The following is a 16,993-nucleotide window of genomic DNA, read 5'->3' on the forward strand; positions in this document are numbered from 1 at the left end:
TTCGATACAAAAATCGTTGTTTATGATGGTGTGTTGCTCGATATCGGACAATTTGAAGGCGACTTTTTTCGTGTTTGTGAGGCTCCCAGGCTCCCAATTTCTCGGGAAGTCCCACTGAATGCAGATGATTGAGAATCATTTTATGATCGCAGTTCATTTTTTCCGACAATCCACAACTGGTTTGGCGACCGTTATCCTTCAAAAGTTATTTGAGACGTTTTTCATCGAATTCAAAAAGCCTTCCGCCACGGGACGTGACATGGACGTCAAAGTAGCCATATTTGAACTTACTATAGACTCGCCTATGACATCTTTTCTTTTGAACTCGATGAAAAACAAAGAAGAGCAGGTGTCGAAAATGTTGATTTGTGCCTCCTGGGTATTCCCTTACTAAGCCTCAAAACAAATAAAAAATTGAATAACTTAAAAATGCGATTATCATAGTTTTGTAGAGCAGGAAAAGTTCTGTCAACTGAGTACTTACCCTTTACTCTTTGCCCCAAACAAATCGTTGTAAAATAAAAGAAAATATAAAAGCTCTACGAACTTATTACCCAATATATTTACATATGGCTGGTGAATGAACTCTTATTGCCGCTTTTGAATATAGTGGTTATAGAAGCGCGTGTCCAAGCATCAGCGAATTTTCCAGCAGATAATGAGTTATTGAAACTTATTTTCAGCAGAGCCAACAGAGCAGGGCAATTTTTAAATAAAATAGCCGAAAGACCTTTAAAGTCAGTTTAGGTCGCAATTAGTTAAAAAATTGAATAAATAAAACAGAAGAAGATAGCACAAAATAGTCAAAAATTCATACAACAGTAAATTCGGGTTTTCAATACGGTTACAAAAAAAGTATACAAAAAGGCTTAAAATTAACAAAATTAATACTTAGTACTTAATTTATTTTTTTGATAACAACGGATAATCGTTTTTACGTGTTTTAGTTATTTTTTGCTTATATAAATAATATGTCGCGATTTTCGCCCAATCTTCCTGTAACCTTTCTTTCAGTTTCCTGGGAAAAGTAACTAATCTCTGTCGCACACCACGCTCCAACGCATTCCACAAGTTTGCTCTAGGGTTTAGATTGGGTGATTGGGGAGTTATTGCTATCAACTTTTTGGCCAATTATAGAGCAGCTATTCTGGTACAATTTGGCTTAATGCTTATGCTCATTGTCTTGGTACCGTTTAAATTAGGCATTATGCCCATTTTCTCTGCTGACAACTTCAAATTATGCCTTAATTTGAAATACACCCTGAAACCATCACATGCCCACCGTCGTGTTTTACCGTCGGTTTGCAGGTGCTGTGGTTTCAGTTTCTCGTTGAGCTTCCAAGCCTTCCATATCATGACTTCCCCTTCATTACCGAAAAAATTTGCTCTCATCCAGGAAAATGCCAAATCATTCTGCCAAATTTCATCATGTTTTATATTTGGGGTTTTTTTCTAGCTAGTCGGCCTTTATAACCCTCTGATTTAAGCACACGATCAATGGTTTGTGAGTGATTATATTTATTAGTTTTTATAGAAGCAATGATGAATAAGGAACGATATTTTAATATATAATATTAAGGCAGAATTTGAGGCACTTAGCAGATGTTTTTACATTTTATTTAAGAATAACTCTAATTTAGGTCCTTATAAGAAAAAGGACGAAACCGAATATTAAAGTTACCCACTAAGTTTATAACTAAACGAGTAGTGTTGATGAAATTCGAAAAATGTATATGGAGTTTATTAAATTTACTTGAAATTATTTGGGAAAACAGTCGTCAAAAGAATATTAAAAACTAAGTTTAAAGCATAATCTCCCTAAAGATGATTGATTTTAGTGTAAATTCATATATTCCTTTGATTGCAGATGCCCTAACATGGGCTGCGCCTCCGAAGCTGCGAGAACGAGGACACAGCGCAGCATCAACGGCGATAAATACAACAGCAATACAAACAGCCACATTGAGAGTCACCGCAACTGCAACAACATCAACAACAACTGCTTTGATAGCTATAAAAGTAGCGACAGCAATAGTGTGGGTTTATTGAGTTCAGGAGTGATCTGTCAAAGCACAGTTGACAGCGAGGAGGAGGCAACAATTTCAAAAGATAATAACTGCCGACAACAAGCAGACACAACCACAGTTAGAGCAATAGAAAAGACACAAAAGCACCGAGGAGTGGCAAAAACACAAAGTGCTGAAGCGGAAGAGACTGAAAAGCAAATACAAATTGAGTGCGGCGATAGTGAACGCGTTGAAGCGGAGGCGGGGGGGATTGCGGTTGAGAAATTTCAGTGTACGGACGGACGTTGTAAATTGCGCGCTAGAGCCTGTGAAAGCTGTCGCACAAGTGAGGTTGATACTAATAATAATAGCAACACCAACAACAAAGAGAACAACGAAAAGGGAAGTGTTTGTACAAACTTTCGTCACACAGAAAACGGAAGAAATAATTGTTGCCACCGACAGCTACCGCGAGAACAACTGCCGCAAACGTGTGTCGCGCTGCCGCCTCAAGCAAAGCAAGCAGAGCAAAAGCAATTGCCAGAAAATGAGTTGTGGTGTCGCGCAAGTAGCGATGGCTTGGCGCTGCCAACGGAAACCGCTGCAACGGCGTCTGCGACCGCCTCCGCTTTGGCGCGCACAAACTACTATGGCGCCATGACAGCAACAGCCACACATAATATGGCTGCCACAATGACGGCAGCATGCAGCGGACGCAGTGAAAATCTACAAGAGTTGTTGCAGTATGCGCGCAGCACCCTAACCGACCGACTGGTTCGCCTGCGAGACTGTGTGAGCTACTACATGGCGAAAGAGTTGGATATGTGCGCAGCAAAGGGGGAGGTGGAGAGTTTCGACGTTTGGGCAAAAGCGACGAGGCGGGGGCGGCGTAGGCAACACAACCAAGAACAGCAGCAGCAGCAGCAGCAGCGGAAGCGTTTGCAGAGTGAATGCCTACCACTGCAGTTAGCATATAAGCCACAGCGCCCGGAACAGCAACAGCAACATCAACAACAACAAAAGCAACGAAGTGATGTAGTGCTAGCTGCGAAGTGCTGCCGTCAACAGCAGCGTGAACAGCAGCGGGAGCTGCGAGCGACTTTAGGAAGACAAAGGGACGCGTTGACATACTGCCACCACCAACAACAACACCACGACCACCAACAGCAACTACGACAGCAGACACAATTTCAGCATCAACAAATGCCAGTTAATAATAAAAAACAAAAACCACTCACAGCGTCACAAATACAAAAACACCATTCCCCACAACAGCAACAACAACAACAACAGCCACAAAAGAAGCCGCAACAACCACAAAAACACCAACAGCAGCAGCAGCAACAGCAACAGCAACAAAAGCATCAACAACAGCGACATCGCTTGCGTCGCGGCGTTCAGACAGTTGCGGCTGCCGCTTACGGCGCCTTCAGCTATATCGGTCACAATTACTACCATCTGCTGGGCAATTCAATTAGCTTCTATGCCGCATCTAGTGTTATATTAGTGCTCTGCTATTTGACCACGACAACGGCAGCGGCTCATTCGCCCGACAAGGCGCCATTCGACAAGCATCCCATGTAAGTAGCTGGCAAGCAGGCAGAGTGAGAGAAAAAGTAAGAAAAAGTTGTGGTAGTGGCAGCGCAAAGGATTCGAAGCACAGGAAACTAAAAGAGCACATACAACCACACATATTCAGAAACATCAAATAAGCATACGCGCACACATACAAAATGTGAAGCACTGCAAAACACTCGAATACATATTTGAAGCAGATATTCACATTACAGCGCCTAAATGTACACTATAAAATCTTTCCACACTTATCAAGGCACTCATAATTAATACGAAGCGTACTTCTATCTACTTACTTTTACTTAATTTTTTATTTTATTGCTTTTTTATCGTATTATTCATAAATCCCCACTCAATTCGATCTAAGTGTATTCGTTTATTCCACTTACTATTACGAGAAAAATTATACCCTGCAACATTTTCAGCGTCATAGTCTTGGGTGTACTAGTGCCAGTTGAAGGTGAAAGTATTGGACCCATATACATATTTAGTAAAACCTCTTTCGTGCATTCGTACGTAAATATTCTTTTGACATAATAAACTTTTAGATTATTTAGCTGAATGTTTTTCGAAAAAGTGGAAATATTTAGTTTGCAAACATATAGTAAAATTTCAGAAGTAATACCTTTGAAGCACATTTAACCCTTTAAATACCTTACAAAAAGGTCAATTCAACTTTTTTCTTCGTAAAGTCGGAAACAAAATAATTAAAGAATCACTGGAAGCTGTAAATGTGCTAGAGAATTATTGTACTTTCTTGCACATTCCCGACAAGGCCCGGACAAAGTAAGAACTACAAACATATTAATAAAATATTTACATACTTTATGAATCCAAAAAACGTAAAAACGTACAGAAAATTAAATAACAAACAGTTTCACTGAAAAAATTCAACACTTGTTTATGATTTCTTTTATTTGCATTTACGATGTGAATAAAAACATGCACTATCTACCTTTTATTTTAATTCAGTTATTATTTGATTATAATATAGTTATTTTTAGGTTTATTTCTATTTTTATTTGTACTTTTATTTCTTTTAACGTTTTTATTTTTATTTTTCATTTTATTTCCATTTTTGTTACGATGTATACCTATGAAATGAGACTTTTTTCAATTTCAAACGTTTATTAACAAAAAATGGTTACAAATTTAAGCTTCAAAATAATAGCCATGGCCAGCGACACATTTTTCCCATCTCTCAGGCAATTTGTCGATGCCGCGCCAAAAAAATTGACTGTCTTTGCCCACAAACCAATCATCGAGCCGTGTTTTGGCTTCTTCGTGAGAATTGAAACGCTGCTCGGAAAGTGCGTGGCCCATCGATGCAAACAAATGAAAATCGGAAGGCGCCAAGTCTGGTGAGTAAGCCGCATGCACCAGCGGTTCCCAATCGTACGTCTCCACCAATTTCCGGGTCGCTCTTGTTCGATGTGACGGTGCATTGTCATCAAGAAAAATTACTTTGGGACGCCGATCGGCATATTCTGGGCGTTTTCGGTGTGTAGCGCTGTTCAAATCGGCCAATCGTCGTTGGTAGCGTGCACCGTCAACTGTTTCACCTTGGAATTGGAGAAATAAACCCATTTTTCATCACCCGTAACGATTCGATGCAGAAAAGACTCCCTTTTGAACCGGGAGAGCAGCATTTCACAAGTGGTTTCACGATGTCCGCAAATCGTAGTTTGAAGGCACGAAATTCGACATTTTTAAGAGCGATAAGAATGCATTGTTGTATGAAACGTAACAAAAAATGAACTGAATATTGTTCACAGATGACAGACGAAAACAACAAGACATTTGGGAAGGTTTAAAAATACTCCTAGCGACATCTATGGACAAATAGCTGAACGTCTCACTCCATAGGTATATACCTAGGTTTTAGGTACATTTCTATTTGTATTTTTATTTGTTTTATTTTTATTTTTACTTCATTTTATAATGTAAACTAATTTTTTTATTATTATTTCTACTTTTATTTTCATTTCTCCTTGTCATTGTATTTTATTATACTAATTTGTTTTATTTTTATTTTTCTTTCTATTTTTCATTTAGTTTTTATTTTGATTTTTTATTCAATTTTTATTTTATTCTAATACACTCATTTTTTTTAGGTTACAATTTTTTTTGCTATTTGTATTCTTATTTCTAGGTTTTTTTTTGCTATTTTTACTCCATTTTATTTTTTTATTTATTTACTTTTTTTTTGTTTTTATGACTTCTTAATTCATTTATAATGTAATTTTTTTATTCTTCTTTACTTTTGTTTTTAGTTTTATTCGTGTTTGTTATTTTATTTTATTGTGCATATTTTAGTTTTCCTTTTTTTATTTCCATTTTTTCAATTTGCTTTTTCAAATTGCTGTCTTATTTTTAAATCCGCTTCCTATTTATTTATTGTTTCTTTTTATTTTTAGTTTTCTTTTACTATTTTGTTATTTTATTTTATTCCACTAATTTTTGTTTCAAGTTTTATTCCAAATTTTATTCTTATTTCTATTTCTTTTATTTCATTCTATAAAGTAAATTTTTATGTTGTTATTCCTACTTTTATTTTTATTTCTATTTTTAGTTTTACTTCTATTTTTATTTTATTTGATTGCACAATTTTTTTTTCTATTTCCATGTTTTCAATTTTGCTTTTTTCGAATTTTTGTTCTTATTTTAAGTCCGCTTCTTATTTATTTTTTTTCTTTCAGTTTTATTTCTATTCTTTTTGTACTAATTTTGGTTCGAGTTTTATTTTTATTTTTATTCTTATTTTTAGGTTTATTTCTATTTTAATTTTTTGTAAATTTTTATATAATTACTTCTACTTTTCCTTTTATTTGCAGTTTTATTGCAATTTCTGTTTGGTTTACTTTATTACACTTATTTTTATTATACCCATTTATATATATTTTTTCTCTTTATTTCTATATTCATTTATATTTTGATTTCCTTGCTTTATTTTATTTCTATTTCTTTTTTATTCTAAATCCTATTTTCAATTTTACTACTGTTTTCATTTTTATTTAAATTTTTAGTTTTAATACTATTATATGCTTGATTTTGTTGCCAAGTTTATTTTCTCAGTTTTTATAATTTTTTATTTATTTAATTTTTTATTGTTATTTTTAATTTTGTTTTCTGTTTTTTTTTAGTTTTTTACTAATTTTTTTATATTTTGATTCTTATTTAAATTTTAATTTATATATTTCACTTATTTTATTTCTAAGTTTATTTTCAGTTCTATTTTTGTTTTTATTTGCTTTTATATTTTTATTTCTATTTAAACTTTTAATCTAATTTTTATTTTCATATTTATTTCCATGTTTATTAATGGCTTTACTTTTATGTCTTCTTCGTTTTGTTTCTATTTTTTATTTTGTTATATTATATGTAATTTGGTTTTTTTTTGTATTTTTATTTCTACAATATTTTTATGTTTTTTTTATTTTTTTTTTTATTTTTTTTTAATTTTTTTACTGTTTTTTATTATGCCAATTTTTATTTTTATTTTTTTTTTATTTTGCATTTTATTCTGTCATGCTATTTTTTTATTTATTTCCATTTATTATTTAATTTTGATTTTACTTTACTATGCCATGGATTACTTTTATTTTTGTTTTCAATTCCATTTTTGCATTAAGTTTTTTTTATTTTGTTTCTATTTATTTTAGTTACGGAAACTTTTTATTTTTTTTAGTTTTTTTATATCTATTTTTATTTCTTAAATTTTGTTTTATTATACTAATTTTTGACTTTATTATGGGTATTTCTTATAGCTGTTTTAACTTTCCTTTTATTTTTAGTTTTATTTATATTTTTGTTTAATTCATTTTTTATTTTATTATTACTTAGAATTTTATTTTATTATGCTAATTTTTGTTTTATATTTATTTTATATTTTATTTTGTAAAAGAATTTATTTTTGTTTCTACTTGTCTATGTCCATTTATAATTAATTTTTTTATTTTTATTTTATTTACTATGCTAATGATTATTTTTATCTTTTATTTTTTTCATTTCATTTTTTGTGTTAATTTTTGTTTAGTTTTAGTTTTGTTTCTATTTATTTTAATTTTCTTTTATTATGGATTTTAATTTTTTTTATTTCTATTTATTCCTTAAATTTTGTTTACTAATTTTTGCTTTTATTTTGAGTACTTCTAATAACTATTTTAATTTTCCTCTTATTGTTAGTTTTGCTTATATTTTTATTTAATTTATTTTATTATGCTCATTTTTTTTTATTTTATTTTTATATTTATTTCTTTTTGTAACCCTTTATGCTTATCTTTAACTTTATTTTTATTTTACTATATTAAATTTAGTTTGTATTACTATTTTCTTGCTCATGTCTCTTTTTTATATTTTTTAGTTTTATTTCTATTTCTTATTTTTATTTTTAGCTTCAGTTTTGTTTCAATTTTAATTGTAATTTCTAATTTTAATTTTTCAATATGCTAAGTTTTGTTTTTATTCTTATGTCTACGTCTGCTTCTTATTTTTATTTCTATTTGTATTTATCGGACTATTCAATTTGTAATCTTATTTTTTTATGTACAATATTATTTTTATTTTTATTTTTTATTTTATGTTCCCTTCTTATTTCTATTTTTAGTTTTAATTTTGTTTCAGTTTTTACTGCTATTTTTATTTTTTTATTTTATTTTGTTATGCTAATTTTTTTATTCTTTTCTATTATCTACGTCTACTTCTTACTTTTATTTTGAATTTTATTTTTATTTTAATTTATTTTTATCGAAACTGTTCAAAATTTTTGCAGACTTTTCTGAGGACATGACCCCCTAGTATGAGTTCGTAAGTTAATAAATAAAATTTACTAGGTATGTTCGCTCAGATATCCCAAGGAGCGTTTCTCCAGTTTTTTTTTCAAAAACATTCAGATAACTAATTTCGAAATTAGTTGGGCCATACAAAATAAATCTGAGTATGCAAAAAAGTTAAGAGATTGAACCATTTGGGTCTAGTAATTTCAACTTGAGCTTGAAGTCATTGTACCCCATAATGTGGCTGTTGCATTGTGCCATTAACCTTACAGTAAAAATTCTAAGCCTACATTAAACTATAAATTTTCGTTTTATATACATTTCTTTGGTTTTTTCTTTCTTTCAGTCAAGGCATCGATTGGTCAAAGTAAGTGCGCTCATCAGAAGCAAATAATTCGAGAAATGAAATTACGCTTAAAATTTTCTAAATTTATAAATTAATTTAATTACTAAATATTGTTAAATTCAACACTTCTAAATTAAAGCATCAAAGCAAAATCAAGCATTTTTCCCAAACTAAATGCGAAAAAAATATTGATATGAAATTCGTTAAAATTAAAGCAGCGCTTACTGCCTACTAAACAAACAAAACAAACATCCACTCTAATATAAATTGTTAAATTGTTACATTCTGGTTTACGCCTAAAAGCTGGCTTCAATGTCCACAACCGACCTTCAAAACAAACTGCATGCTGGTTTTTCGTTACTTCGTTTATTTAAATATTTGAATATTGTTGCTCAAAAATGCGGTTATAAGCTTCATTAGCATAACATTAAGCCATGCAATACAAACCTACAAGCTTTCAAAAATTAATATACTCGTTAACTGAAGGACATTCATATGTACAAGCACGCATACATCAATTCGAATTCTAACTATGCAAATTACTCATTTGATGCTTACATTTTAGTCAGATTAGATTAGTTTATGCTCCGTTTAGAGAAGCTTAGGAAGTACAGCATTGAAATGTTAAATGAGGTAGACCCAAAAAACAGTGAAAATTTAAAAGTATCGAAATTTAAGTTGGGTACCTAGTTTTATATATAAGTAGATAAGAGTTTTAAAAGGAATTTGCATGACGATCGGCATCTCACTTAGAATAGTGCAGAGCTCACATTATGATATGCCAGGAGCGTCGAGAGTTCCTAATAAGCCAATTTCATTACAAGGTTCTTGGTACAGTTTTACCATAATAGTGTACACTTTAGCTGGGTAGAAAAATAAAATAACTTTTAGTAAGACTAAAAACGAATTTCACCAATCTACAATAAACAACGCTGAGTCTGTCCCTTTCGCATATGCAAGTAAGTTCGAGCTTTCAGATGACTCAGGTTCCTGTCGATTTACCTATATTGTTAACCACCTTCCATAACAAGTCCTTTACTGCCTCCAAAATCAACTGCCAACGGTTAATCAAACTCATTACACATTCGTGTCCTCTGCTTTACTTCCTTACTTCTTTACTTCCGTTTGTAGAAGGATTCCCTGATCACAGACAAACCCAAACGAAATGCACCGCCAACGAACTAGAGAGAAAGAAGTAGAATCTGTGACAATCTCTGCCCTAAGTGTAAGCATATCGCTACCTTCTCGAAAGTTCATTGAGGCAGCAAAAAGGAAATGTACTGCAGCACCTACCTGCCTGTCACATAACTCAGAAAAACAGGTGAAAAGTTAATGAAAAGATATCCAAGGCCTTAATAAAACTTCATAAAGCTCAACTTTGTCAGGGATATACACTAGGGCGGGTCGATTTAAAAATCGCTCATTGCTCTGTCCAAATCGTATTCAAGGGATCAAAATAAGAAACTTTACCAAAGGAACCATACCTCTAAAACGAATTCTGATGTCCCCCAATTTGGGTCGAACGAAAAATCACACTTTGACCCATTTAGAGTACTCCAATCGAGTCCAAATGTATGACCGACCCCCACTAACTTTGGACGGCCGATCCACCCATGCCAGTGGCACACCCCCTGGAACTCCCCTGGGGGGTTCCCCATACAATCATTTCAAAATTTTTTTACCTCCCCACAAAAGACATTAAAAGTTCGACCCAAATTGGGGGACATCGGAATTCGTTTTAGAGGTATGGTTCCTTCGGCAAAGTTGCTTATTTTGATCCCTAGAATATGATTTTCACAGAGTAATGGGCGATTTTTTTTGCCTTTTTTTTCGACCCGGCCTAATATACACGATAAAATATTGGGCTCTCATTATCTACAGTGGTGAAGAAGGCGTAAAGATTATTGTATACTGCCGCTGTTATCATCCGACTCTAGCATAGATGCGGCTTCCGCACTTTCACCAGTACTTTTTTAAATGCTTACCAGGAACTATTTTTTTTTGTTTCTTAGCAGATGAGAAGGTTTAAAACTCCAATGGTATGCCCGGAGACTAAAAAACTCCCTCCCGTTCGGAACCGTCGCTCACCCTGGAACCGCTTTCGTAGTACTTCAGAGCGTCGTTTCAACTTCCGCATTATAAAGTCTATGACTGTCAGCCTGTGTTCAGGTACCGCTTTTTCATGCAGAGGATTTTTTCCTCGAAACCACTGATCATTTTCCACATTTCCACGCTGCTTAACAACTTGTCGAGATCGTTGGTTATGCCACCGACTATATTAGCCACCTTTCTACTTTCTTGTGCCAAACACATGCATTAGAAGAATGTGGGTTCAGCGTCATGTTCGGCTGCGACACCGTATATGCATTTATGGAGCTCGCGTTTCCCTATTTCGAACAGGTATTTCTTGATTTCTTGTTCTTCTTTCTTCACCGAATTTCCTGCTGTGGCGAGTGGCGACTTTTTTAAGGCTGGAAATTCATGTGTTACGTGCTTCGTTTCTCCAGCAGTCTTGCCTTAGCTTTATCGTCTCGTCCTTTGTTTTGCGCGCTGGAAGTTTGCTTAGTCCTTCCATTCTCTCGTTCTTTAATGCCCACAGATATTTCTCTCAAAAGCTAGTAAATCCATCAGCATAGAGCCGCTTATTACTTGAACAGGTGATCCTCATATTTAGCGTTAAGCAGACACAACTCTCAGAACTGTCGTTCGTTGTACCGATGCTAGGGATTTATAGTACACCAGCGATTTACCTTTAGTGCATTTGTACACAGTTCAGCTCCGTACAATGGACTAAACAGCCTAAGTGAGCTTCCATCATACAGTGTAGAGAAAGCTGCACTAGTAGCGCTAATATAATAATTAGAGCATTTTATGTCATAATTAGATGTTTCTCACAAACTATCGCCCATGAAATGAGAGGGTCTATGCTTTAGACGGTCATTTAGTATGGCTCATCAGCTTCCACGTGTTTTTTTTTCTCTTTTGATGTTTGACTACGTCATTGCTATTCTTACTTCATCGTAGTAAGCTCATGAATATCGACAAATGTCATGAACAGCGGCACTATAGCAACTGGAATCCTGGTATCTTTATCAGCTGCAAATACTTCTCTTTACCTTTTTCAACACCCAATAATACTACCAGCTAGCTCGCGATATTTTTTAAAATTTCCAGCACTGCTGTTTCCAATGAGCCAAAATCTGAAGGCGTATTCTCATTGATCAGGCAAGTTTATATTCCAACTTATGCCCTAAGAGCATGAATTCCTCTTGCCTGTCGTGAAAGTTATTAGTAAGTCGAGTCGATGTTAAGTCCTAACAAAATGTCCGAGCAGAGAACATAAGCCTCAAGGCTATTAAAAAGTTATCTGTTTGGTTTGTTGATGAATAATTCAACCGAAGATTCTCTCTCTGCTCGCATTGGGCACCTGTGACAGTAGTGATCTTTGTAGGTGCCTTCACAGGGTTCAAAAAGGTAATTTTCGGTTAATGAACTCACTTCACTGCTGATTTCTCAAATTTATCAGGATATAGCTTACAATGATACATTCATCAACCAGGATGAAGCCAGGTCTCCAAGCATTAAATCGTAAAACAAATTTGTTTGCCCTTCCTTGATAGTTCCAGTAAATGTCGCAATACCCTGTAATCGTCTGGCCTTTTCCTGCAAAATAATGGTGGTCGATTATTAAGAAGATGTTCACCAAAAAATTTCTGCATAATATTTGTTAACTTTTGCGCAGGTACTGTAGTAGCGCCTACGGTCAGGCATTACTTCATGGGTGAAACGGCACCTCCTTAATCAACACTACTCCGTCAAACTCTCTCTAGACTCCTCAAATGATTTATAGGCACAGCTACAATATCGCTCGCTACCTTACATTTCGTCTTTTCGGGGATTATATAATATGTATTAGGTATCAAGACCTTTGTGAATAAGTTTCCTACGACAATTTCTTGTAGTCTGCTTCCTTTCGCCTTAAAGCGCAGGCACTCAAAAACGGCATGATAAATATCCTCAATTCTTCTGTTGGCGCAGTAGTCGCAAAATGCTTGCCTCTCATGCTTAAATTTTTGGAGGAACCATTTAAAACATCCGCGGTCGCTCAAAATTTAGATCAAGTAGAAATTCACTTCGCCCTGTCTTCTCTCAAACCAAACTTTTAAGTCAACTGTGCATCGATGGGTCCAATGGCCATTTTGATCAGCTGTTTCTTTTTGCGTGCCATTCTCGAATGCTGCTTTGGCTTGATTGCTAATTTCTTATGTAGTCGGGTAGGGATAGATACAGATTATCTAGTCCTGAAAATAATCGTTACGGTACTTGCTAGTACTCGTACATAGATGCAGAAGCAGTCAAAAGCTTTGTGTGTATTGACAAGTTAAGGGAAAGAAAGACCTAATCTTATTTGTTGAGTGGAATTGGAGTGAAATATCAGCTGATAGAAAGAGCCCCTCACTCGCTCTATTGAACTCGTCTGAGTCGCAACAATATTAAATATTTCGTGATGCAATATTAAATATTTCATGCTAATAATACAGGTACGTGTGCCTATGAACTTGTTGGCTGTTCATTATATCAGACTTAGCCGTGCTTACTTTTTCTGTGTGCAAGTATGTAAATACTTCACGTGCTTAAAAATACCAAAAATAGTTTCAGTCTAAAAATAGGTTTCTATATGGGAAAATTATTATATATCTCAGTCATAACTGCCTACGGGATCGAATTCTTATTCGCAGTCCAATTTTTTTTACGACCGACGAAAGATAAGGAAATTGATTGTCTTCATTTTACGACTCAAAATTTCTAGACAGGTTTTTGCTGATAGACCCCTCTGGTATAAATATTATTTTTCAGAATCAGTGCAGATTACATTTGAAATGCTTTTGATGTGTTTGATCGTTTTGTGAAAATGCCGCAAATGATTCATATAACTGTACATATATTTTATATGTATAAACGTTTATACTGGCGTTCGTTGTTCTATTCCAATCGTTACTTAAAACGTTTTAGCTTTATAAATAAATTTACTTAAAGTAAACAAAGTCCTTGTAAATTTAGTGCAATAAATATGTAGCTAAAATGAAATTTTTTGTAAATCAAACCCCAACAAACGCTCGTATAATTTTAATTGGACGCAGTTCTCACCGTTTCCAGGGATGTGGGCGACATAATTGCGCGCTTAAGTAAGTAGCTGCAGAAATTCACATAAATCAATAACTGCTTTGCAAACATCTGCTGCAAAATTTTATAAAATAGAGTTATGTTTTTCATGCATTTCATCTTGAGCAATCACTTTATAGTTTTTTATTAATATTGACTTGCTTTTAAAATGTTGCCTTGAAGTATACTTAGAAAAATTAGAGCTGCTGGAAGCCAAATATGAGAAGCCAAGCCTAGATTGATATAAAATAAAAAAATTGAATTGAGACTTTTTGTGTCTAATAAAACAAATTAAATTTTTATGAGCCCATAAGTTAAAAAAAAAAATGATTGCTCTCAACTGTCATTCACAGATAAAGATGTGAATGGTTTTTAAACGTCTAATCGCAAGAATGATAGAATATAAGATTGCATAGATTGAAGTGGAAAAGAGGCTAACTTTGTCGTGCTGTTGTTGTGTTTTAGAGTTAGGTTAAGCTCATGTGAATTATATTTCTTATTCACATGAGCCTAACCTAAAAAATATTAAAAAATAAATAATTAAAAAACAAAATCAAAAGTTCGGTTAGGTTCATGCAAGCAAGAAAAATAATAAAAAAATTAAAAAATAAATAATTTTATTAAAAAATTTAAAGGATAGGTTAGGCTCGTGAAAATAAGAAAGATACTAAAAACATTAAAACTTAAATCATTTGAAAAAAAAAATTAAAAAATTAGGTTAGATTCAAGTAAACAAGAATGATAATAAAAAAAATTAAAAAATAAATAATTTTATTAAAAAATTTAAAGGATAGGTTAGGCTCATGAAAATAAAAAAGATACTAAAAACATTAAAACTTAAATCATTTGAATAAAAAAAATTAAAAAATTAGGTTAGGTTCAAGTAAACAAGAATGATAATAAAAAAAATTAAAAAATAAATAATTTTATTAAAAAATTTAAAGGATAGGTTAGGTTCATGAAAATAAGAAAGATACTAAAAACATTAAAACTTAAATCATTTGAATAAGAAAATTTAAAAAATTAGGTTAGGTTCAAGTAAACAAGAATGATAATAAAAAAAATTAAAAAATAAATAATTTTATTAAAAAATTTAAAGGATAGGTTAGGTTCATGAAAATAAGAAAGATACTAAAAAATTTAAAAAAGTAAATAATTTTAATAAAATATTTAAAAGACAGGTTAGGTTCAAGTAAACAAGAAGGGTAATAAAAAAATTTAAAAATAAATAGCTTTAATAAAAAAATGTAAAAGACAGGTTAGGTTCATAAAAGTAAGAAAGATGTTTTTAGTATAAAACTTAAATCATTTGAATAAAAAAAATTAAAAGTTAGGTTAAGCTCAAGTAAACAAGAATGATATAATAATAAAAAAAAATTAAAAAAATCTATAAATTTATTAAAAAACTTAAAAGTTAGGTTAGGTTCATGCAAACAAAAAAGATACTAAAAAAATGTAAAACTAAATAATTTTAATAAAAAAATTGAAAGTTAGGTTAGGTTCATATAAACAAGAAAGATAATAAAAAAGTTCAATATTTCACTCACTTTTTTTATGTGCTTCACATTTTCGGCAATTACGATTATTGTTGATGTTGGTGTCTACTCGGGTGTTATTTGTGTGAGACAATTTTGTCCAACTTTGTTCTTCTTCTTCGCCTTCGGGCAGTCTAATCTCTCTCTCACAACTGCAGTGTTGCCTAGTTTTGGATATAAAAAAGCACTAAAATTCCCATTTAAAGAAAAGAAAATACTCAATTTTTATTGAATTACTTAAAGAATTTTGTATGCGTTACAAACTGCCTTTACTGTGTGGGTTTTTTTAAATAAATGTGTTATGGTTATGAACAATAGGCTACATTGAAAAAACAGATTTAAAACTTATGTTAAGAGAAAATCTTCAAATATTAAGAAAACAGGCCCAAAACACTATTTTGCTGTATCAGGGGTATGTATCAAGATAAGGCAATCCTTTTTCAAAAAGGTCGTTATGGTTTCTTCGGTATTAGCTGTTTTTTTTGTGTTGTTTTTTTTTTTTTTTCTTTTCTTACTACGTATAAACCCTATGGCTTGAATTCGTATTCAGTAAATTAAACCTTTGAAATTTAAATGTATAAAAAGGATTCAAATGTTAAGAAAATTTGAAGGGATTATGATCCAATATTCTTGCATCACCTCAAAAGGAGCAAAAAATTAGATTTACACTTTCAAAACATCAAATTTTATAAGAATCAACAAATATTCAATAGCACTGAAATCTTCTCAGCATGAGCTTTATGCAGAGTGGCCTTTTTAGCCTTTTATTTATATTTATTTTTTTAATTATAAAATATTTTTTTAATTTAAAGTTTTAGTAGCTTCAAATTAAAAAAGGAAATAAACACCAAACTCCAAAACTTTTGAGTTTTGGTTATAAAAAAAGGCATTAAATTTCCTACGAGAGCAACACTGCACAGCTAGACTAGGTGACGTCGCGCACTCTCTGATGGGCGCAATCTTTTTTCTATAATTCTTGGCTGACAATCCAACGTTCGAGCAGAACAACATATATGAATGAATAAAATTTTAGATAAGCACACTTTTAGGCGACTTTTTCTAAGCGAGGCAAGCTTTCATTGATTAAATCACCGAATGGGCGCACCTAAGCAAAGCACATCATTTTTCTGCAACAAATTACTTAACTTTTTTTTGAAATTTTGTTCGCTCATTTGGACTTCAGCGTTTTTTGAAACATCAGAAAATAGCACAAAAGAGTAAAATGTAGTTCCTGATAGAATTTAGCATAAGTGTGCTTTCAAGCGTACAGCCTTCCGAACAAAGTATTCGATGCCAAAAAAGAAAAGCTGAAATAACGCTGTATAAACTTAATTAATTAATTTCATCCTCAAGTATTGAAACTCAGAAAGCTAATTTGGCGAAATAGCAGAAATTTTTCATTTCATTTGCGGAGATGTTAACCCAAAAAATGTGTTATGAAAGTTTCTCTGCAGTGAATTTTGCAATATAACTTTCGTTCTGTATGAATTGTGTATGATAATGAAACGTGATATTAGTCACCTCCTTCCAACACAAGCACACACACATGCACACATTATGCTATGCAGTTAGGCAACAATCCACCTTTTCACA

The 16,993-nt window shown here is 32.5% G+C and overlaps 1 protein-coding gene across 1 annotated transcript in view; it reads left to right on the forward strand.

Moving 5' to 3' along the window:
- LOC129241611 (uncharacterized) overlaps positions 1-16,993 on the forward strand; it is a 202,687-nt gene that overhangs the window by 73,958 nt on the left and 111,736 nt on the right. The window contains exons 2-3 of the mRNA XM_054878045.1: positions 1,868-3,586; positions 8,703-8,723. Of these exons, the coding sequence (XP_054734020.1) occupies positions 1,878-3,586; positions 8,703-8,723 (1,730 nt within the window). The 5' untranslated portion in view covers positions 1,868-1,877. The remainder of the gene's footprint in view (positions 1-1,867; positions 3,587-8,702; positions 8,724-16,993) is intronic.

The sequence above is a fragment of the Anastrepha obliqua genome, chromosome 3 (genome assembly GCF_027943255.1).
Source record: "Anastrepha obliqua isolate idAnaObli1 chromosome 3, idAnaObli1_1.0, whole genome shotgun sequence".
Classification (NCBI taxonomy): domain Eukaryota; kingdom Metazoa; phylum Arthropoda; class Insecta; order Diptera; family Tephritidae; genus Anastrepha; species Anastrepha obliqua.